Genomic DNA, 22682 nt, shown 5'->3' on the forward strand with positions numbered 1-22682 from the left:
TAAACACAAGTGCTCTAGTTCATAGCTTGTTGCCTCATTTCTCAATGATGATAGTATCCTATAATCCTCTGCCCAGTGTGTGCACGCATCATGCATTGTAACCAGTAGAAAGCTACTTTTGGCTGCTTCCTTGTTGCATGGGGTCACCACAGCTGTGCATGATCGACTTGGCAGTTATCAAGCCGGGTGGCCTTCCAGACATAAATCAAAGGGGATTTGGATCTGCAGCAATCTCCGACCAAGCGACTGTAAACCAAGACACTATGCATGCATTTATGTAAACACTGACCACAAAAACTTAAAATCCAAGAAGCAAGCAGTCACACCACATTTAAATATTGGCAGTCTTTATTTCAACAAGACTAAAAATGTTGTTTAATATACATTTTCTCTTACACTTTAACATCTATCTCATCTTGTTTTTCCATAACATTTAGGAGATACTCTGACAAGTAGAAATCTGGTGTACTTGTAGGGCCTCTTTTAGAGACATCTAAAACCGCTGCTTTTTATTTACACTCCCCCCCACCACTCTTTTCAGTCACTCACTCCATCCTCAGAGAGTCCTTTCTGTTCTTGTGGGCCAAAGGCATACATGGAAAGGTTTCAACAACAGTCCAACTTTAAAAGACACAAGACTGAACTCGCTCTGTGGACCGAATGGACATCTTCCAGCAGCTGGACCAACTCCTGCCAGCTGGAAACGTTGCTGCCCTGGCCTGCAAGCACAGACATTTTTGTCACCGTCGTCAGCCTAAAACATTTCTTCCGTCTCTCCAAAAGTCGGGCTTCTTCACACTCCTCACACATGACACGAACACGTGCACGAGCCCTTGTGGAAATGTTGGTGGAACACAAGGGAGAAAAAACAGTAACCTAGAATTAAACTGGTCACCTGCAGAAGTAATGCCAAATCGAGCTGCTCAAGCACAGCTTTTTGATTTTAAATTAAGGCTTCAGTATTTCATACGGGTTGCATAGATGTTTCATCAAATCCTTCAAGGTCAGATCTTGATACGACGTCTTCGTCTGATGATTGCGGATGATAACTGATAACCTGAAGATGTCCCGTAAGCTCAAGATCAACCTGTTAATGTCAAAGCCAGACAACATGCAAAGGAATAAACTCCCATCTAATCACTTCATCCGTGCAGACTCGCATTAAAGCTGCAAATCTTTTCGCTATACTTTTACAAAAATGTATATTTCTGTCCACCTTAATCTGCACACTGAAACATTGTAGATGTTGCATTTTTGATAATGTGTAAGTTCTAAATGCATGTTTGAAATACATGGAATACATTAGTGCAGCAATGCTGCACGAGTCGGCATCGTTGTAGAGATGAGATGTTCAGGTAATGCAACTTAACAGACCCGATTATCAAATGAAAAGCTCCAAGAAAAAAACAAACAAAACAAAAAACAAAAAAAACGTACATTGTGCTTGTCAGCTGGTAACAATATACTCAAACACCTCAGGGAATCTGAGCAGATAGATCATAAATCATCAACAACAGCCACTTTCTTTTCTTTTCCCAAAAACAAACAAAACAAAAAAAACGTAAGAAGATGCTAGTAATGTACCAAACATAAAAAAATAATCAGGCACCTTTCATTGCATTAATTTTGGTAGTAATTGTGAAAACACTTAACTTTGAGTTGAAATGATGAGAACCGTTCAGAATGAGTCCATTTATACTGACACAGGCCATTTAACGAGGTACAGCGTGTACTGTGGGACGGGGCCAGAAAAACAAAACAAAGGCCCCAAAACCTGTGCACACTGACCAGGGCGCACCCCTTATCTGTGCACACTGACCTCTTCCACCACCTACAACTACCAGTAAAATCCACTGTAGTACCTAATATATATCTTCATACCAAAAAAAAAAAGCTAAAAATCTCAACACCTCCTCAACATAAAACCCTGTATTAAAATAATCTTTTCTAGATTTCCATTTGGTTAAAACACTGACTTTTGTTCCTCTTGTCTTGTTTAATTAAAATGCTCCCAAAACGTGCATGTTGCCCTCTTTTCTTTCCAAACGTTAAGACTGTATAGAGTCAGATCTTCTGTGCCGAACTGAGCTTACAGTACCAAAAAAAAAGAAAAGAAAAGAAAAGAAAAAAAGAGGGCATTTGGGACATGTCAGCTTTGCCTTCTAGGGGGTTTAATGGCAGGGGACATATCCAACTCTATCAGACACTCAACCTTATGGTCTAGATCACATTGACTCAGTAAGCACGAGGTATAACCTTACTATTGAATTGCTTAAGCTGAAAGAAGTTCAGTGAAATAATAATGAAGAAATTTAAAGTTAAGATGCGAAATGCTCGCAGCAAACGTACATTATGCGTGTTAGGGGCTTGCAGAGCACCCCGCAGACTCTTCCACAGAACGACGCCATCTTCAGGTCAAACATGAGCACCTGTGCTGTAAACTCTCACTGCATTTTTGAGACGAGCTGCCTCCAAAGCAAACCAAGCAAAACAAGTCTCAAAATGCTTCAGAATTTCTAGCCTTTGTAAAAGTATAAATGCACACAGGCACAAATATTCACAGTATGCACTTTTATAATGTGCAAAAAAATAAAAAAAAGCTTTGAATTAGTAATAAGACAGCGTCACGTGGGTTCTGTTTCTATTAGTCGTGTTTTGTGACCGATAGAAAGACCAGCCTCAGAAATTTAAAGATGTGTCCCAACACAGGCACTCAGAGTTTGACCCAATATCTTTCTTAATGCTTAGATGTCAGATTTCAGTCATTGAAGAAGGCACAAAGTTAATCATGAGATTAAACTGCCAAAGTAAGTGTGAAATGCTGCAAGCACAACCAAAAAGTAGCTCGGAGAGAGCTGTCGGAGGGCAGGTTTATCTGGGCGACAAAGGTGGATCTCTTGGGAAGAAAAATCATACTGCTGTACACTGATGTCTTTAACAACATACGAACAAATAGTTAATAGTGAGGTTATTGTAATATTAAGAAGTTTCTTCCCCTCCCACCCCAACAGTGGACAGTCCAATGTCCTGAAGGCAGTCTTTTTGTTTTTTAAAGTCTCTCTGACAGTTTTCCCCTTCGTGCTGTTGCTCCTGGTCGTTCTCTTCCCTCTCCCTGTCCAGCCAGTTTTATCTCAAGCGGGAAACTAACAGGGCCAGGGCGAGCCCGCAGAGCGCCAGCGCCATGCTTCCCCGTGAGGTGACCCCAGCTGAGTTATTGCTTTGCACTGGATTAACCCGTGGTGATCCAGCCACTTCACTTCCACCCGCTGCTTTTCCACCCCGTTCTTTATCAGACGTTGGTGGAACAGAGAAGTACATGTCGCAGTTCGGACCGTCGCAACCGCTGCCGCTCTCATCTCCGCTGCCGTCATCATCTAGGGGGCAAAAAAAGACAAGCAGGTGAGACGTGCAGCTAGGAAACCGAGTCGCAAAAGCTGTGAAGCTCATTAACCGCTCTCACCGCTCTCTGCAGTAATGTCGACGCCGCTGTGTGCAGCTTTGAGCCGGCTCGTCATTTCCTTCAAAACTGCTATCTGACTGCGGATGACGATGTCTGGTTTTGTTATGTCCACGTCCACGTCCGGGTTTGATATCTGATTGGCCAGCCCGCTGCCAATGACATCTGATTCGTACCTGGTGGAATCAAGTCTGGCATTAGACTTTAAATTCAATAATTTACAAGCAACGCAGTAAAATTTAGATTCTCTCTTTGTGAAGTCTGCGCCTCTCACCTGCTTTTCGCTGTACCATTCCAGCACTCATCACCAGCTGCAATCCCCTCGCTTACACACACAGTCTCTGGCAACGTGGACCAGAACTTTTTGGCATGCTTCAATTTCTTTTTTACTTCAATTGTCTGTTTAGAACACACAAAAAGAAAAAGATCAAAAACAATTACTCAGAGTAAATGTGATATTCACTTCTTTGCCTTCTTAGTCCTCACCAGTCGATCTAAACTGGTTCCAGCAGCAGTGGTGGGTCTTGCTTCAGGACTGTAAGGGCGGAAGCGGCTGGTGAAGGTGGACTCTTTAACAGAACGTTTGGAACGAAAGCCGGCGCTTATTTTGGGCGTTCCACATCCTTGGAAAACCTGTCAGAGGAGGAACAAGAACAGAAATGTTTTACAGATGAAGACAAAATGATTAGCCACCCTGTGAAATGTTACGTTTTGGTCAAAAATGTCCTGAGTGCTTTTTTAACAATAGAAGGGATTTTCAACACAGCATTTCTAAACAAACTAGTTTCTTCAGAAAGCATAAATTATTTCTATTTGCCCACAATATAAGAATTATTTCAGACAAAAACAAACAAAATCATCAAGAAATGTAAAGACAGACACACAACGCAGAACACGCCTGGCAGCAGTGGGAAGCAAAAGACTAGAAAGAAAAATGGTGAGAGAACAACTGCCAAGACACCCGTGAATGACTTAGTCAAGTTTGAAATTGTAGTCTGAAGGAGACAATCACTATAGACCTGCACAGGAATGAGCTGCGAGGTTAGAGACCAGGAAAAACTTCTGCAGAAGAAACGCCTTCAAGCCAGACTGAGGTGTGCTAAGAACGACCTGGAGACAAATAATCCAGACTAGAAGAGCGTCCTTCGGTCAGAGGAGATAAAACTACAGCTCTTTAGCTGCAGACACTTTGCTGATGTTTGGAGAAAGTAGTGAGAGTTCTACAACTCAGAGGACAGCGTCCCCACAGAGGAACACAGTGGTGGGAGGATCATGATGGGTTGATGCTTCAGTGTGTCTGGAACTGGGAATCTCATCAAGGTGGAAGGAATCATGAAGAAAGAAGTTTATGTGAAGATTTTAAAAGAAAACCTCAAGCAGTCAGAAACCAACCTGGGTCTGAGTCGTCTCTTTATCTTCAAACACAACAACCTAAAACATGTCGCTCCTGGTGAAGACCTACCGCCAGAAGTCCAAAGTGAACGTTACTGACCGGCCAGTGCAAAGCCCTGAATTGAATCCCACTGAAAATGGGAGGAGCTTCAGACATTCTCCAAAGAAGAATGAGCAAACAAAAGTTTGTTCAGGAGACGCGTTTGAGACTGGCTGAAAACTACCATAAACGACTGCAAGCTGTTATCCAGCAAAAAGAGTAAACGACTATTAGCATCCAGGAGGTAATTATTTTGACCCTGGTAGTTTTTGTGAAATCATTTTGTTTCTATATGCAAAGTAAAAATAATCTAAGCATTCAAAATAAAACAAAGATGTTCGGACAAGCTGTGCTAAAAAAAGTCCTTCCTCTGCACTTGGAAGGGAGGGCTAATAATTCCATCCTCATCTCTTTTTATTTTGTTTAATTTGAAAGGCGCTGAAATGAGACTCACCTTCTGCGACACCTGCATGCTGTTCTCCTGCATGTTCATAATGGCGTCTGAAATCTTCACATCAATGGGATCCATGACAGACTCGAAATTAAAGGGACCTTCGAGCCTCTCGGCGAGACTATGCATGGCATCTGAAAACCAAAACATAACAAGTTGAAATCAACACAGGGGAAAGCAATTACACGCTCCTACCACTAGGGAGAAGCACTCGCATTAGGGTGAGACATTTTTAACCAGTGAGATGAGCCATTAGTGTAGGGCAGGATCAAGCTGCAGCACAGCAAGGGGGCAACAGAAACCAGATGCCTCTGCAGACCGCAGCGGTGCCAGCAGCCAGAGATCGACACATGTAACGGTGATATAGTCAGAAACCATGTTTCTGGTCACAAGATCCATCATGCAGGATAAATATAAAGCACACAGTGAAGAACTGTGGATGTGTGCACCACCCTGAGTGTAATGTAACTGATCTGGGTCTGTTTGTACACAGCACAAGACTGCATTCATTCCAAGGGTCACCGCATGTACAGCCCCTCCCTCCCCCTTTTCTTAAACAACCTACTAAAGAATGAGGGACATGTTTGTACATGGTTTTCAACAATAAAACCGTTCCTATGTTAAATGTTTTTCTTCCAAAGCTGAACTGCAGTTTACCTCCTTTATTTACCCCAGGTCTATCATGTCACAAATCCCATTGCCACTCTGGTTTCATGCTCACAAGGAGAATAAGGGGTGCACGCTTAGATAAGAAAGTCGATGAAACTAATGATCTTTGAAGAAATATGAGTAAGCGGCAATGAACCCAGGAGCAGGAGGCTGCATAAATATACTCTGTTGCCAAATTAAACACTTTCAGCTATTATGGTTATAAGGCGGTGTAATCACGGGCAGGTTTCTGTTAAACAGTGGCTGCTAAAGGTGCCCTTGTTCGCATGTCGTCTGCTTACCGAGGAAGTTGTTCCACTCCGTGTCCAAGTCTGCCTGGTTAGCCAAACAGCCACGCATCACATTCAGACAGTAATTCTGGCAGGGTTTCAGGGCTACTTGGCCCGAGCAGTAGGGACAGTACAACATCTTCATGGCCGCTCGCACACAGCTGGGAGAGGCGCTGACCTGGAGTAGGCAGAGGGCAGTTAGTGGGCCGTTTTCATTACATCATAGCCGAAGCACTCACTCGACACCACCAGAGACACATTCTCATACTCTGAAAAAGCATGACCATTAATTGCATAAGCCAGATCCACAAAGCAGTTTAATCTAATCGCCTATGAATCACTCAGTACAGTGGAAAAACAAGTCATACCAGAACAGTGGTTTATGTTACCAGACAGAGAGAAAGAGAACTACAGATCAGAGATGTACAGGACTACAAGGAAAACAAGTCTCGTTCTCGGCTGTTAGTTTTTCTCTTTGTTGAAACTGTGCTCCGTCACTTACCGTAGAAACTTTATTGGCCACCTCAGGCATGAGCGCCAGGCCACGCACAAAGGTGCGTGCGGCGATAAAGGACCTCGTTAACTGGATGCGGAGCTTGCGGGGCACGTCGCCGAACGGCTGCAGCTCCTCCGTATGTCGGCTGACGCAGTCCATGTAGGTGTCGCTGAACTCGTATTGCACGTTGACCAGCTGGAACATCCTCTCCAAAAGGTCGGCCCAGAATTCCGACAGCATGGAGTCCAAGTTGACGGCAGCGCTGCCGGACACGTAGTACTGGGTCAGGGACTGGAAGAAGTTCTTGAAAAGTGCCGAGTTCTGCACATACATCATCCCGTATGTTTTCACAAACATGCTGTCCAGCGAGATCTCTGCGTTTTTCAAAAGCTCGCGGAAAAACTCTGTGGAGATGTGAAAGAAAGGCCGGGTTAGTCTACAGCCTGCGGGTGACAAAGAGCAAGAACAAACAGTGTCAGATTGTTTATATTTAAGTGTCTACAGGGAAGAGTTCAAGATGTCACGAAGAGAACATCTAAAGGAGCTCAGGGCTAAAGTTATGACTATCTGCCAGTTGGACTTTTCCTGTTTTTTGTGACATTTTGAACTTACTGTTGTGTTCCTCTCTCAACATTTTAAAGGACTTTAGAGGCCCAAGTTTTCTTTCAGTACATTAAAAATTTTGCTGCCACCATTTGAAATCAGACTGACGTTACTCCCATTCACCTGTGCCCCACGCTTAGAACGAGCTTAAGCATAAAATCTTTAATGAAAGGCAAAAGGAATGTGTTAGGGGACAGTTGGAGACGAGGGGGTGAGCGCGGAGCATCAGCAGAGATGTCTCTCCACATCAGTGTGCTTCAGACTGACCACCATCAATGCCATTTTTCTGTTGTCACATTCCATTCGCCTTCCTTTCTGCCAGCTTCTCTTGGACTGTCCTTCAGAGACATTTTCAATAGGATTACGGAATAATGCGACCCCACAACCACCAGCAGCAGCAGCCCCTCCCAGCTACCGTATATGGACCTGTATGCACCCCCCTCCCACTACTATCCTACCAGCCCTGCATCTGCCTCCCTCCCCTGCTTTCACTTCATCAGTTCCTTCAGAGAGCTCTCTTCACTAGAGATGAGGAACAATGACCTACTTCATCCTGAGGAATGTCCATCACCCCCCTACCACCCCCCAAATAATCCAAGCCCCTTCTCCCAGACCCCACACCACCCTCCTTGCCCAATTTTCTTAATCTGAATAAAATGAGAATTCCACAGAGCCTCTGAAACATGTTTCACCTTCAGTCTCACACACACTCGCCCTTTTTATCCATTATCTGTGCCCCCCACCCCCCTCTCACAGACCTTCTGTCCCGTTGCAGTTTCTCGGGGTGCCCACTGCGTGGCTTTGAAATGTAAAGTTCCCATGCTCTCGCAGGGGGAGTCACTAAATGCTCTCTGCTACCAGTACACACACAAACACACTCTCGCACATTCACACTCACACAGAGGACCCGAGTAGTGCTGTCACTTCCACTTCAGACTGACACACTAAAAAGAAAAAATGAGATAGAGGAGGGGTAAGGGTGGCTTGGGGCGGGTTAAGTTGAGGGCTTTTTTTAAGAACTTCAAATCCCTACTGTGTCGCCAAGGATACCGGAAACACTGCAGCCCCTCCATTTACCTCCTCGCCATCACAAGTGCACGCGCACACACAGACACACACACAGAGCCAGGGGAGAGGGCACCAAGTTCCACGCTCCATTGACAGAGATTAAAACAAAATGGTCCACCCCCACCCCTGGAATGTCATAGTAGCCACACTGACATGAAAGTCAGTGAAAGGATACTGAGGAGGTGAAGAAGAGGAGGAGGAGGAGGAGGAGGTGGGAGAGGCATGAAGCACGAGGACAACCCTAAACTTCTCCGTTTCCTTTCTACAGTTAATTAGAGGAGTAATTCCTATATGCTAAACAGATAAGCTCCATTATGCGTCTGGACAAACCCACGGGTTTTTAAGAAGGGTGTGTGAGGGGTGGTGGCACAGTGGGGGCAGGGGCGGCGGGGATACGGAGGCTCTCTGGCCCAGGCTGAGGGGCCCAAGTATGAGCAGCATTACTCAGGCATCTTGCATTGTCATTAAAAACAATTTATGACACGCAGTCGTCTGCCAACAGGCCGAGGAGCTGAACGCTCCCTCTGGATTTCCCCATTAAAAATGTACCTGTCACTCAGCCAATGGTCTGAGAGAATCTGGGTGAAAGGTTACACATGAGAGTGTCAGCTGTAGGGAAATGTAAGGAAAAGGACGACTCCTGCTCGACTATCTGTCTTTCCCTTCCTGCACGCTCCCCCCCAGCTTGTCACTATTCCAACGTGCTGCAGAGAAAGCGCTAAATTACGAACAACGATCCTGGGCCCAATCCATCACAGGAACAGAGGAACTGACCGATCTCCTCCCACTTCCTCTTCCAAAAACTCCCCCCACTAGTGTCCCTATAAACTATGCTCCTCCCAATCCCAGCCCAGGCGGTAATTGCATCCTATTTGTGCCAATTAGTCGCCGAGCTTCTCCCTTTTCTTATGGTATGGGATTCTGTCCCTCCTGCTGCTGAGCTCGGTGCTCAGATGGATGTCGCTTGTATGTGTCTGGAGGCAATGGGGCCATAATCCAAGCGCTTAATTCCCAGACATGGAGTTGCTCTGCTGGACAGGGTCACTGCAGCAGGACAGGCTGAGGTCAGAATAAACACGCAGCGACGAGACACACAGAGAAAGAGAGAACTATTTCTGGCTCTGGTCTTAATTGGCCATGACTCTTCGCTCCAGGCGCATGATGAGAGCCTGCCCAATCACATACACTACTTCCTGAGTTTATTAGTGCGCGAGCGAACGCCTTCATGTGCAGCTGCGTTTGTGCACATGTGCGCACTCCTTGTGATGTCACGGCCGCTGCTGTCATTTCTCTGCAACAGTAAGCAGACCAATGAGCACTTCCTGTTCCCATTTCACTGGCTGTAAGCGCTTCCTTCGGTGGCGTCTTGATGTGACAAAAGGAAATAATAGGCCGGCAGCCTGAGCCCGTCACCACATTTGATGTGAGAGAGAGAGAGGGCCTGGCGATTTAGGTAGAAGAGAGCACAGCAGGGCTTTGTAAAGAGATCCCACATCTAACTGTTGAGAGACTGCAGCAACCTGCCTACAGTGATGATGAGGAGGGAGCACGCAGGGAAGAGGTTCATGGTCATCCGTAGAGCTGTGCCCTTCTGATAAACTGGACGTTCTTTTTGGGCGTTGCCAAGCTTTAGAATTTTTGCGCAAGCCAGTTGTTATGACTCCGTTAGAAAAACACTCCGTGCTGAATAATATCGGAAAAATTCCTAAACAAAACAATATTTATGCAATAGTTGATCGGTGGTGCTCTGGATGGATAAACTTGACATAAGGAGCCGAAGCCACAATTGTTCAGAAAGATTATTTTTACGAAATTGTGGTTCTGGTATCAGTCCCTCTAAAATCAAACACCGTGAACACTATTTTAATCTCAACGTTCCACTCTAAAGTTGAACCCTGTTACGGAAACAACATCTTCATTTGCTCGCACGCATCTCGGGTGTTGTTTTTAAACCTGGTTTGTGGTCGTTACTTAAACGTGACACTGACATTTCTGAAGCTGACCATTTGTTACAGGCTGTTTTTGTATATTATGGACGAGATGATTAAACGAGAAAATAATAATTTATAGATTTCTCAGTAATGAGAACAGCCCTTAATATTGCCACTAAGCACCAGATGAGTTGTGCAAGACAAACAGGGTGGAGGACATGCATGCGTGAGAACTGAGCGCAGTGAATCACAAGCAGCACTTGGACACAGTGAAGAGAGATGGAACGAGAAAGAGCGGCAAAGAGAGGGGTTTTTGGGAGAGTGAGGCATAAGAAGGGGACAAAGGGCAGTAAGAAAGGAGAAAAAGATGGGCGGGACAGCTCGAGCAGCCACTGCATTCCAACACGTCACATTCCTCTTCACATCTGGCTGCAATACACATGCTCCCTGTTACTCACCATCCCTCGCTGCCTTTCACAGACACATAAGATCTGACCCACATGTGTGCACACCAATGCAGAGCTATGCACATAACCTCCTTTAACAAGCAAGATTCCAATGCACCGGGAAACTAAAAATATTTTTTCTTCCCATGTTTTTCCACTCAGCCTGTTTGGGAATCCTCATCCTCCCCTCTATCCTATCATCGCAGGGCTGCAGTGGTGGCATGGTTTGGTGGTTGAAGGTATTCAGAGCTGCCCTGCTTCCTCTGTGAGTCAGCACTGTTGCATGTTCCCATGCGCTCTGGCCCTCAGCAGGGGAAACCTGATCCCAATATTTACAGGCATACACACATGTGCTCACACACAGAGGAACAGGAAGTATAGAGACGACTAAATCTGAAGATGTGTGTGGTCCGTCTGGAAGCACGCGTGTCTCTCTGGAGAAAGGGAAGCCTGTATTTCTTTTATTTTATTTTTTTACATTTCCTTCAGGGGGACGATGAGACAGGGAGCAGAGACATTGGGAGACAGGTGGACAGGCCAGAAGACACAGACTGGCTGTCTCTGCTATGAGCAGTGCGCTGGCAGGTGGGAGTGTCCATCAAAAGGGAAAAAAATAAAAATAAATAAAAGTGTAGCACAAATGCTGTGATGAGGAAACCAAAGCCAGTCTTACAACATAACCTGAAAAGCTGCATGTGTTTGTGAGCCAGTGTGTTTGCTTACTGTCAAAGTGGTCATGCCTCTGTTTGAAGGTGGATTGTAGGCTGGTGCTAAGCTTGGAGACGGGAGCTTTGATCTCCGTGTGGCTCTGCTGGCTTAGCTTCTCCTCCATCTCCACAGTGCAGCAGGAGTAGCCCTGCGGACACACTTTCAGGGGGACTCCTGGAACAGACGAGGGAGAACGTGCGTTAAATTTCCACGTCATCTGAGAAACATGCAAGTCAACACAAATTAACTCGAGGAACAAAATTTAAGATTCGATTATGATGCTGTTAATGTCACTGTAGCAGCAAGTAATGCAGATCAGTCATTGATTTCTTCCCTGGGATTCAGACCTTATGCTGAGAAATAACAGGTTCACCTCTCACCAAATCAAACGCACCCTGGCTGTTAAAGCCCCCTTAAATGCACTTAATTGCAGCTCAGAGGAGCCTTTAGCTGGCCTCTTTATAGAGCCCCGCTCTTATCCCGACACTCCCCTGTCTTGATGGATAGTTCAGTGCCAAAGCTTTCTCTGAGTGCTGTCCCTCCTAAACAGTGTTTAAGAGGAAACGATTAACTTTTCGCCCACACTGCAGGTAAGTGCGCTGACGTCAACCACAAGCACATGAATGGAGATAAACATATGTGCAAGCATGCTGGGCTGAGGAGTCTGAAAATGCTCTCCAAGTAATGTAAATTAGAAGGTTTTGGACTCCTTATTTCGGTGTAGGGCTGCCACAAACGATTATTTTGATAGTCGACTAGTCATCGATTATTTTTGCGATTAGTCGACTAATCAGATCATGCATCCATTGAACGTAAAACGTACAGCTTATTGCACCAGCACACATCTGCTCTTATATAACTATCATTAGCTTACAGCTTGAAGTGTTTAAGGTATGTGCTAACTAAAAATAAAGACAAGATGATAGTTTATTAAATGTTAATGAAATCTGCAGGTTGTTTCAGTGAAGTTTAATAAACTCATCTGTCTGCTCCTTGCTATCTAAAATATAACAGGACACTAGAGCCGGGCGATAGAACGATAATGATATGTATCGCGATATAACTTTTTCTCGATAGAAAAATTAAACTATCGCGATAGACCTCGCCGCTCTTGTCCTCTTAAAAAAAAGAAAAAAAAGAAAAAAAAAGAACAGCCAATCCAAATTAAGTAGCGCAGAGCCACACAGCCGCAGCGTCACGTCACGTGATTTGTTACGTACAGCACAAGTGCCAAGCCGCACATGTGTATTTGTTTGGGAAGCAGCCAGCCACCGTACCGCCCGGGTAATGGAGGAAATGAGTGTGCCGACTAGAAAAATCAACCGAGCGTGACCGAAGGTTACCGAAGAGAAAACAGATGATGGTTCCAATGCCGGAGAGATTGTCGAACGGAAGAGCCATAGAAGTTCCGTAGTGTGAAGGTATTTCGGCTATTTCAAGTCTGACAAAAAAAACAGAGTAGCGTGCACTGTAAATTGTGCCGAAAGCAAGTCTGGAAATACAATAAACTGGTGCATGCGCTACGTCCACATGTACCCGGGCATTCTTGAAAACGCAGATTTTTCTATGCGTTTGCACCTTTCGTCCACACGTAAACGGCGTTTTTGGTCACTGAAAACGAAGATTTTCAAAAACTCCGGCCAGGGTGGATATTTTTGAAAACTTCGTTTTTGCATTTACGTGTGGACTAGAAAAACGGAGAAAACGCAGCGTCAGAGGTGTGCGCATTTTTTGACGTCACACTGTGCGCCACGTTATTGTTTCGGTGAAATGAATTCCTACAATACTGTTACTGTTAATTCTACTCTCTGCAGTGTTTAAATGCTTACATACACACACACAGTTACTGTCCCTCCACACGTACGACTCTGTTCTGCTTCTATGCCCCAGCTTTGTTTACTTTTTCCCACCGAGGCTTCTAGACTTCTGATTGGCCAACATTTCTGCACGGTTAGGAATCTAGCGCCACCTGCTGCTTTGCAGCGTTTTCCTTCATTTCTGCCTTTATGTGTGGACGGGATTATTTTTTTTAAAACGAAAACAGAAAATCTCAGTTTTCAAAAACACCCGTGTACGTGTGGACGTAGCCTCAGTCTCTGACTGGAAGCGCTAATTCATCATTCGGCTTTTGTCAGACTAAAGTAACTGTTAAAACTGTTTGAAAAGCTCAGCTATACAACAAGGAGAGATTGAGAATTTCCTTTTATTTCTCAGTTTATTTGATATTGATAAAAGTTAGTCAGTTTTGTCTGTTTTTCTGTAAAACAAACTAAGATTTATTTTTAGAATTAATATTTTGTTTCTAAGTGGAATTGACAATTTAGTAGTCTGTTTCGTTTGTTCTATTTTGAAACTTAAACGCTTTAGCGGCTGCCTTTTGTGTAGTTTGCAATATTTGCCTTTATTTATCTGAAAAAGTCTCATGTTCCTTAAGTACATCTACCCTGTTGAACTTATTATGGGAAATAAATATTTAAATAAAAACAAGCTGCTGATTATTTCACATTTTACTTGTGAGCAACGGCACATTTAAATCTTACAAATATAGTTATTTGGCTTATATCGTGATGGATATCGTTATCGCCTGAAATGGGAAAAAAACATATCGTGATATGAAAAAATCTTATATCGCCCAGCTCTACAGGACACCGGAGTATATTCTCAAGCATCTCACACTTCTGATAATCAGCTGTCTGCTTGACGTTTATTCAGCTGTGTAAAAACTATAACTTCAATCTAATCCAAACTGATTTACTCAGGAACAAATAAAATACTACAAAAAGCCAAACAATAACATTTGTAAGTTATCTAAGTGACTTATATTACATGTTTAACCTGAGTAGCGAAAGATGGCGGTGGGTTTGAAAACGATTTGCCGGGAGTCCGGCGTTCTCACGGGCTCTAGTGAGCCTTGCCCCCAGCTAGCTATCGAGCTAGTGGGTAACAGACGTCTCCGAAAACGTCGGAGCGATTTTGAAAATATGTGGTGTCTTGATAAACTGAGCAGATATTTGAAGTTTACACAGCTACATTCTCGCCTGAAAATATGTTAAACGTTTATTTTGTGACCCAGAAAGAATAATAAGAGTAATATTAAAACTAACTAGCTGCCGCCATTGTTGACAACTGCGCTGGGCCGTGCTATGAATTCTGGGACACAGCTTATTCTTCGGGGTTTAATGGCAGCTGGCATCCTTGTACATGCAGTGCTGCCATCTTCTGTTTCAGTCCGTTATTACACTCTTAAATCCTACTACTTATTCCTGCGTCTTTTGGGATCTTACAAAGCTTCAAACGACGCATCGACTATTAAATCAATCGTCGACGATTTTAATAGTTGATGTAATCGTGACTAGTCGACCAATCGTGGCAGCCCTATTGTGGTGTGAACTGAAAGTGTATATATGCATAAGATTTCCATCAAGAGTAAGTGCCAAGTGATGCCTTCTTCAAGGCTCGTTATACTAGACAAGTGGTGTTCTTCTCCCCTAGAATCTCAGCACGAACAGCTGGGGTACAAAACTGACAGACATGGCTCTGAAAGATTGACTCGATTAAAAACAAAAACAAAACAGCAGCCTGTTCATCTCTGTTAAAACCCAAATACTGTGTCTGACAAAATGCGAACTGCCAAAAGTCAGTTTACCATCCAATTAAAAGGAGGGTCAATGGAGGACGTATGCAAGCCGCAGCTGCAATAATGTTTTGTTTTAAATGTAGCTGTTGGAAACTGGGAGAACACAGGGATCCTTTCACTGGATCCCAGCACCAGCAGCCAGTTTAGTTTTCCCCACCAGCTTGTGCTGAACACGTTCCTGCTACTTGCAGGACTAGCATGTCATTCATGGACTGACGCTTTGGGATTATCAGCCACTCATTCAAAAAAATAAATACATAAAAATCCTGGATTAGTGTTTTCAGATTTCACCAAGTTCCCACATTACTGACACACTATTAATACTTTATACCCTCATAGTTATTCAAAAAGGTTATTATTGGTTTAAACATTTTATGACAAGTTGAGACTTTTCAACATAAAAAAACAAACAAACAAACAAACAAACAAAAAACCCAAAACCCGGTACTTCCTTTAAGTGACACTAAAAGAACCGTATGTAAACCACATCTGGCCATTCCATTCACTAACATGTCCTGAATAACCCTGGCAAAGCTACCATAAGCTCATCTTTTGTTCCCGTCACTTTCAGCGCTGATAATCAGTTATTATTCACTTCCTTGTGTTACTCGTTTCTGTTACACTCAGGGAAGCTGCTCTGCTGCAGCTGAGGTTCTGCCTGTTGAAACTGGTTTGATTACATTAAAATCAAAGCATATGACTGGGATTTTTCCCCCGCCTTGTGTTATCTTCAAATGTTTAATGCGTTGCTATGACAACCCTGACAATGTGGATGTGTTTCTCTGTGACATCTTGAGGCTGCTTTCATTACTGCTGTAAATGTAATAGAAGACGCCCATTGAATTCTATTAGCAAACAGGGCCCGACTTTTGGTGATTTTTCTTGGCAGCACAGCATAAAAAGATTGCAAACACACACACACACACACACACACACACACACACACACACACACACACACACACACACACACACACACACACCCACACACCAACCAAGATTTTCTTCAGCACAGTGAATCAAACATATCATAGTTCCTAGCATGTTTGAATAAGCACCTAGAACTTAAAAATAATGAAACTTAAGGGTCAGACGTGACTCTCAGCAGTGCAATGGTCTAAACGGGGCACCAGAGGGAGGGATGCACCCTGGCGCCATAAACTGGACGCCTCTGTCTGGGATCGAGTCCAAATAAGCCTCAAGTCACCCCTTCTCCTCAAACTCATCCCCCTTGTTCCTTTAAACATATGCACCTACCTCTCACACATACCCAGGCACAGTTGGCACCCCATACCTAAACATATTCACACATCACATCACCGCTCAACACATGGCTCTTTGTATGAGGAGCCTGATTGGAGGTACGCAGACACGCACAAACACACACACACAGGCTGAACTTTTAGGTGAAACAACCATCCAGTCTCTCCTCGAGCAGGGCCCCCTGCTTGCCCACAGCGCAGGCGTACAATCAAAAGGGCTATATCCATGTGGAAAATAGACGTAGTTACCAAAGTACACAAATAAAAGTGAGATGGTCAATATTTCACAGGAATGTCTGTACAAATGTCACATTGTTAGCTCAAAGGATTAGGTCTCTGAAAACTGAAGAATCTTAGCTAATGCATACTTTGTGAAAACATTTTGGCAGCCAATTGCTCAAACCGCTGGGAGAGAAACGGCACCCGCTGGAACAAAAAGAGCGCGCAGCGAAAACGAACAGTTAGAGCTTATAAAAATCAACATCCCACTGACATGTTTCTGCCTCACCATTGCAGGGAAAAAAGGAAAAAGCTTTGTCAGTTGATGCATCAGTCATTTCTCCACCAGCACTAGCATGAATAGTCTTTGTGCGACGAGTTGCCTGATGGAGTTCCTTTGAGGGGCCTCCGTCATCCCCTCCAGTTTCCCCAAGTACTTTAAGATGTAATAAGACACAGTGACAGAGCATTGTTCAAGTGTCACTTAGAAGAGGAAAACTGCAATTTATGGCAGGGAAAACGAGAGAGTAGCATCTTGTAAACAAACATGCGACTGTGTCGTGGCATTCATGGGCTCTTTGCTGCCTCTCTGGCCTTTCCTTTGTGGCTGTTGAGGGGGGAGCGACCACCATCCCCTTTAAATGGCTCATAAAATAAGTCACTTCCCTTTGACATTGTCCTGCCTCTCAAACTTTGTTCTCAGAGGAAGGATGGTGGGGGAGGTGAAAACGCCTTACAGACAAAAACCAGATTAGACACCTCGCCACCCCCTCTGCCTGCCATCATGTGCCCCTGAACCAGACGGACCTCAAAGTGCCCCCCGCTGCCGCCTCGCCCGCCACCACCCTGCAGGCTTAACCAGCGAGGTCAGGGGTTAACAGCGACTCCTCTGAGAGAGGTCCTGTCCTCTGACCCCTCCTCTCCCTCCCTGTCCGCTAGCCAGCACATCCACCACACACACACAGTTAGTCATGCCTCAAACCCCAATCACTCCAATAATAACGCTGCCAACACACATATCCCCCCCAAACAAAAATTGTAAAAATCCTCACAAGTACAGGCAATTAAGAGACACGGAAACAGACAACATATAAAAAGGACTACTTAACGGGCACACACTACAATTGTTAAAACTGCAAAGAGAGGTGTGGAGGAGGCCACAGGGTGCAGCATGTCACGAACCATACACAGCGCTCTGTCACTAATTGGAGCCTAGTCATCTGTGACTGAACCATAACACCGAGCTTTCACACGACCATCAACATTTGTAAATAATTAAAATGATAAATGCAGCTTAAAGCTCGTGTATATACACAAACACACACTTCAGTCCCAGTGGAATGCAGGTCGTTTGAGATGGCGAAAGCTGGGAAATCTCACTTCGAAACACCAAAAATGTGCGGGCGCCTTCCAAGTCGCTCTGATTTATGTGTGAATGCTCAATATATAAAACAAAAGATTCAAACATTCCCAGCCGAGTGAAGTACAAGAAAGAAAAATGAAAAACAACACCCGTGAATGCAAAGGTTCACTATTAATTCACATATTATGCTCGGTCCTGTAAAAGGGAGAGTGCTGCTAGTCTGCTGAGCGTTACTCACACACGTTGTTGTAAATTTGCACACCCTTCAGCCATAACATTCTCCTTTTGCTTCTCACCTCTGTCTGCGGTGCAATTTTCCCGAGGGGGTTAAGAGATTGGTGCCATTTGTTGGGCAACTTTCTTTTCTTGCGCCACATCCTGTCAGGCACAATCACGTGAACCAAACCTACGGCGGAGCAGGTCGACGTCACCGCTCATTTAAAAAAGGTGTGATATTTTACGCACAAGCATGACGTTAAGGGCAGAATAAATTGTGGATTGATTTAAATGAGGAGAAAGAGATGAAAAAATAAGCAAACAGCTGCGCATATCCCTTCCAAAAACATAAAATCATAGCATTCCCCCCTCCAACTCATTCCCTTCTTAGATTCTTTCCTGTTGCAACATGTTGTCAAATCAGCCCGTTCTTTTTGTCTCCCTCTCTGCCTCCCTTTCATCTCCAAGAAGCCTAAAGTTGTCGTCTGTATCCGGGTTTTAAGAAATCCTTTGACTCATTCGCTCATTCGTCACTGATCCATTAGTTTTCTCAGCTAATGTAATGTTCAAAAGAATTCTAATAATTCTGCGCTTAATGCAGAACTAAATAACTCAGTACAGACTAAAAAATGCTTCGCTTTTTAAGTCAGCTTTCACTAATTACTTTGGGAAGCGAGTATTTCGAAATTACACCCTCACAGCTATGCAAAATGAGGGAATGAATGTTCTCTGTGCAGGGCTTAGCGATTCAGTGTCTGCCATGACATCAGTCTAGTGTTACTTTATCCCGTGATTTTTCACAGTACAGCTAGGATAAGTGCTTTTCAAGAAATTCTTTAACCAAGCCTTACTCAAACCTTGTTTACAGCTTGGAAGGGGGGGGGGGGGGGGGGGGGGTTATAACAAACATTCACTGCCTGCTACTCAGTACAACCGCAGACTTGCTGAAGGGCATCATGCCAGCACTAGTTCAGGGAGGGAGGGAGAAGTGTCTCTGGTTCACTTTCCACATCCACATTTTCCTTGCTCCCTTCTGAGGAGTCAACCTACTCATGTCTGCAAGGTGACCATTACGTTAAAGTAATTACTGTTCAGATATCAACTTGAAAAGTGTGCCCCCTTTTTAAGCTTAAACACCACTACCATCACATTCAGCAACTGGGAAAAGAAGAAGAAAGAAAAAGAAGAAAAGAAGAAGAAATAAAGCAACGTTAAACGCACACTCTAATATCTTGAATACATACTGAGCTTCAGCTGAATTACCGCAAAGGGAGAAAATGTTCAGCAACATTATGCTGTAAGCGGAAACCATTATTAGAGACTGGGCTGTTCATATGGAGATCATCAGGGCAGGGTGATATTTCCACTTACTCCTTTTCTACACTTCAGCCCTTACAAAAATAGAGTAATGACAAGTTTATGGCAGCTTTGGCCAAACCAATAATGCTTTTTGGGTCCCGCACCATTAGGGACGTCCAAGAGATTCTGAATGTGCTGGGAGGGGAATTCTGAGTCTGAAGTCACAAGCCTCAACAAAATGGTGGGTAGAAATGCTGCCCTGTATCCATTGTTTGTGAAGTTAAGAATAACCGAACCAACAAATTCTGCACTTGATGGACAAGAAACGATTGTTTAACGTGGTTCTACTCAAGCGGTGTCGTCAGCGCCTGCATAGAAGCAAAGCTAACGAACACAGCTGATCATAAGCTGTGTGTCAAGTCAAGTGTCTGCACAGAAATCCCGTCTGCTCTACAAACACAGCACAGCACCACTGACCCGGACATCTGCTCTAAAGAAGACACTACAACACATGCTGTAGAGCTGTGGCTCCTCACAGGGAGTGGCAGTTTTTGGAGACAGGCTCCAGCTAACCTATGACTCACTCACACTCACACACAGCTCTCGTAACTACCCTCTAGCTTGTAAAGGATGCAAGTGAAGTGGGCAATGGCTTTAAAAATTTAAGTTAAGCGGTAAAATCTTTTACGACGGTCATTTCAAACTTAAATCCAAACATCTGCAAAAACAGAAAACGTGCCTGGAACAAAAGGTTTTCCCTCAGCAGGATCACCATCTTCATGAAGTTTTTCATCCTAGACAAAAACTGCATGTGCTACAATACTTCTAGACCATACACTAAACTGCGTTTTGTTGATCCGTTACTGAATATGTCCAATAACAATGATAGTTGTCTCTATAGCAGGGCTGTAAACAATTATTATTTTTTAACTTTGAGGAATATTCGTGTAAGTTTTAGAGATTTGTTTTTCACCTTTATAGCAGGAAAAGAACCCAACAACCATCTCAGGCTGACCGCATGACATAACACTCAGCATCACACTGCAGGTTAGCTCATTGTTGCCAAGCATCGTCTGAAGGACCGCCTTCTTGTTCATCTTATTGGGAAGCTTTGATTTCACTCACAGCAGGTTAACAAGATGTCAAGTAACGACAACTCTGAGTCTGTTAGTCAGCTGACCATAAAGCGACCATCGTTCACATGATGAGTCAAGGCACCGATGTTGTTTCAGCCTTGGAGGTTAATGCAGACTACAGTCACAGAGGAAGTTGATCACTAGTGTCGAGCTTGGGAAACTCGAACACCGCCTGTGACGTGAAAGATTTACTCCACTTAGAACAATGTTCACCATCCATTTGTGAGGGAGGAAGTTGAGGTTTAGCGGAGTACTCTCTGGAGTGAATATTCAGAGCTATGCAGGCAGCCACAGAGCTTTGGATAATAACTGTGCAAAATGATGTTTCCTTAAATAAATCAAGAATTAAAATCTCTTCCGCACAGCTGTGAAAACACCAAACTGCCAAAATGTACTTGTCACGTGGCATCAGTGTGAGGAGGGGGAAAAAATAAAAATGTGGCTACTGCTGCGGTGCAAGAGCAAAAAAATCATTAAAATCCTAAAGTGCATCTACTGGGGTTTTTTTTAAGAAAACAAAAACAAAAGCAGTAGATGCCTCCTGCCATCTCAGCAGAAAAACAGAGCACGGCCCAGCTCCAATTTAGAGTGAAGAAATGTCACATTTAAGGCTTTATCTGCGCTAAAATCTGCAAGATTTTGTCCAGCTTGCGAGTTGTTCTCTTAATGGCTCTCAACCTAACAAACAAACCTCACACTAGGATCCATAAATCGGAGCCCTTCGCCACCAGAGTCCATTTCTGATTACTAAACCAGTCGGGGGCTCGGGCCAATTAAAACTCTCCATTTGTGAACATTCCAAAACGCTGTCATCCATGAACATTTACCCAGAAGCCCCTGGGGAGATTCCTCAACACTGCCCTGGCCTCTGGTTCGGCCTTTTTTTTTTTCTCCCCCTTCTCCCATCCCAGCCCTGCATCTCCGGCTTTGTCTCCCCACACAAAAGCTCCCTGCCTACACCACTTCCCAGGTCACTGCTTTGTCAGGACTTCAGCTCGCTTCTTAACTTCCCCAAGTGCATTTAACAAGTCAAACCAAATTCCAGCCGCTGTTCCGCAACTGCTCTGCAAGTTCACCTGCTGGACTTGAATCCCTGACCAATGCATGCAAAACAGCTATATGTTCTGATTAAAGACTGTGCATGTGGATTCAACGGGTTCAGGCATTAGTGCTTAAAATGCCCATTTTAAATTAAATGCTCTTAAATTAGAATAAAACGGTTCAACATTCGGCCCAGAAAGAAGCAGGTCAAACCACGGTCATAACTGCCCTGAAATTAGATTATAGACAGAAAGGTCAGGCCTCCAACACAACTGCGAGTTTAGCCTCCAACCACGAGGGCGCTCGAAGCCATAATTCATATTAACATAGTTATGGGGAATTCATAGTTCAAACAGAAGTGGTTTGGTTCAGGATATGATTTAGCTTGGGGTACTTTCATAGTGTGCGCCGCACAAACTTTCTGCAACATGTTTTACTTTCTGAAAACCTCCCGTCCATAAATCAGCCCCGGTTCAGTGGGGTGACTGCTACTCAGCTCCGCTTAGCCAGCTGGTTTTTGACGCATCTGTGTCAAGTAATGCACAGAGAACAGATTCGTACATAAAAGAAAAGACAACACTAAACACTTGCAAGTAAATCAAGAAACGTTCCTTCCTACCATCACTCTGCTGGGAATCTTCCTCAACAACTGCACCATCTATCAGCACGCGTTGGATTCACGTTAACAACTGGTCTAATCTTTTAACCTTCCCCACATCTATCTCTCAGGTGATGCTGCCTTTGATGAGCCGCAGATTTGAAGTATTAGACCCATGGCTTCAACTACAGATTCCACCTTGCCGCTTTAGTCTTTCAGTGTTTGCGTGTACACGCGTGCGAGGAAATGTGACGCAGTTACAGCGAGAGAGAGCGAGACTGTTACGCTGAAGATTTGCAGAGACAAGCAGACAGAGTTTGCAGACAAATGGAGAGAACAAGTTACAGCACAGTGTGATTATCACAAGGGAAGAGCAAGAGGG

At 44.2% G+C, this 22682-nt stretch overlaps 1 protein-coding gene across 1 annotated transcript in view; it reads right to left on the bottom strand.

Annotated features, from left to right (window-relative positions):
- Positions 1-330: 330 nt before the first annotated feature.
- gpc4 (glypican 4) overlaps positions 331-22682 on the bottom strand; it is a 32560-nt gene continuing 10208 nt past the window's right edge. Inside the window, exons 2-9 of the mRNA XM_086306825.1 lie at positions 11546-11704; positions 6781-7178; positions 6291-6456; positions 5344-5474; positions 3944-4090; positions 3732-3856; positions 3461-3633; positions 331-3374 (exon numbers count right to left, since the gene is read on the bottom strand). Of these exons, the coding sequence (XP_086162951.1) occupies positions 3127-3374; positions 3461-3633; positions 3732-3856; positions 3944-4090; positions 5344-5474; positions 6291-6456; positions 6781-7178; positions 11546-11704 (1547 nt within the window). The 3' untranslated portion in view covers positions 331-3126. The remainder of the gene's footprint in view (positions 3375-3460; positions 3634-3731; positions 3857-3943; positions 4091-5343; positions 5475-6290; positions 6457-6780; positions 7179-11545; positions 11705-22682) is intronic.

Source organism: Aulonocara sp. 'chitande type north' Nkhata Bay, linkage group LG2 (genome assembly GCF_057382095.1).
Source record: "Aulonocara sp. 'chitande type north' Nkhata Bay isolate Kocher_YH1m ecotype deep benthic linkage group LG2, A_spYH_male_GT1.1, whole genome shotgun sequence".
Lineage (NCBI taxonomy): Eukaryota > Metazoa > Chordata > Actinopteri > Cichliformes > Cichlidae > Aulonocara > Aulonocara sp. 'chitande type north' Nkhata Bay.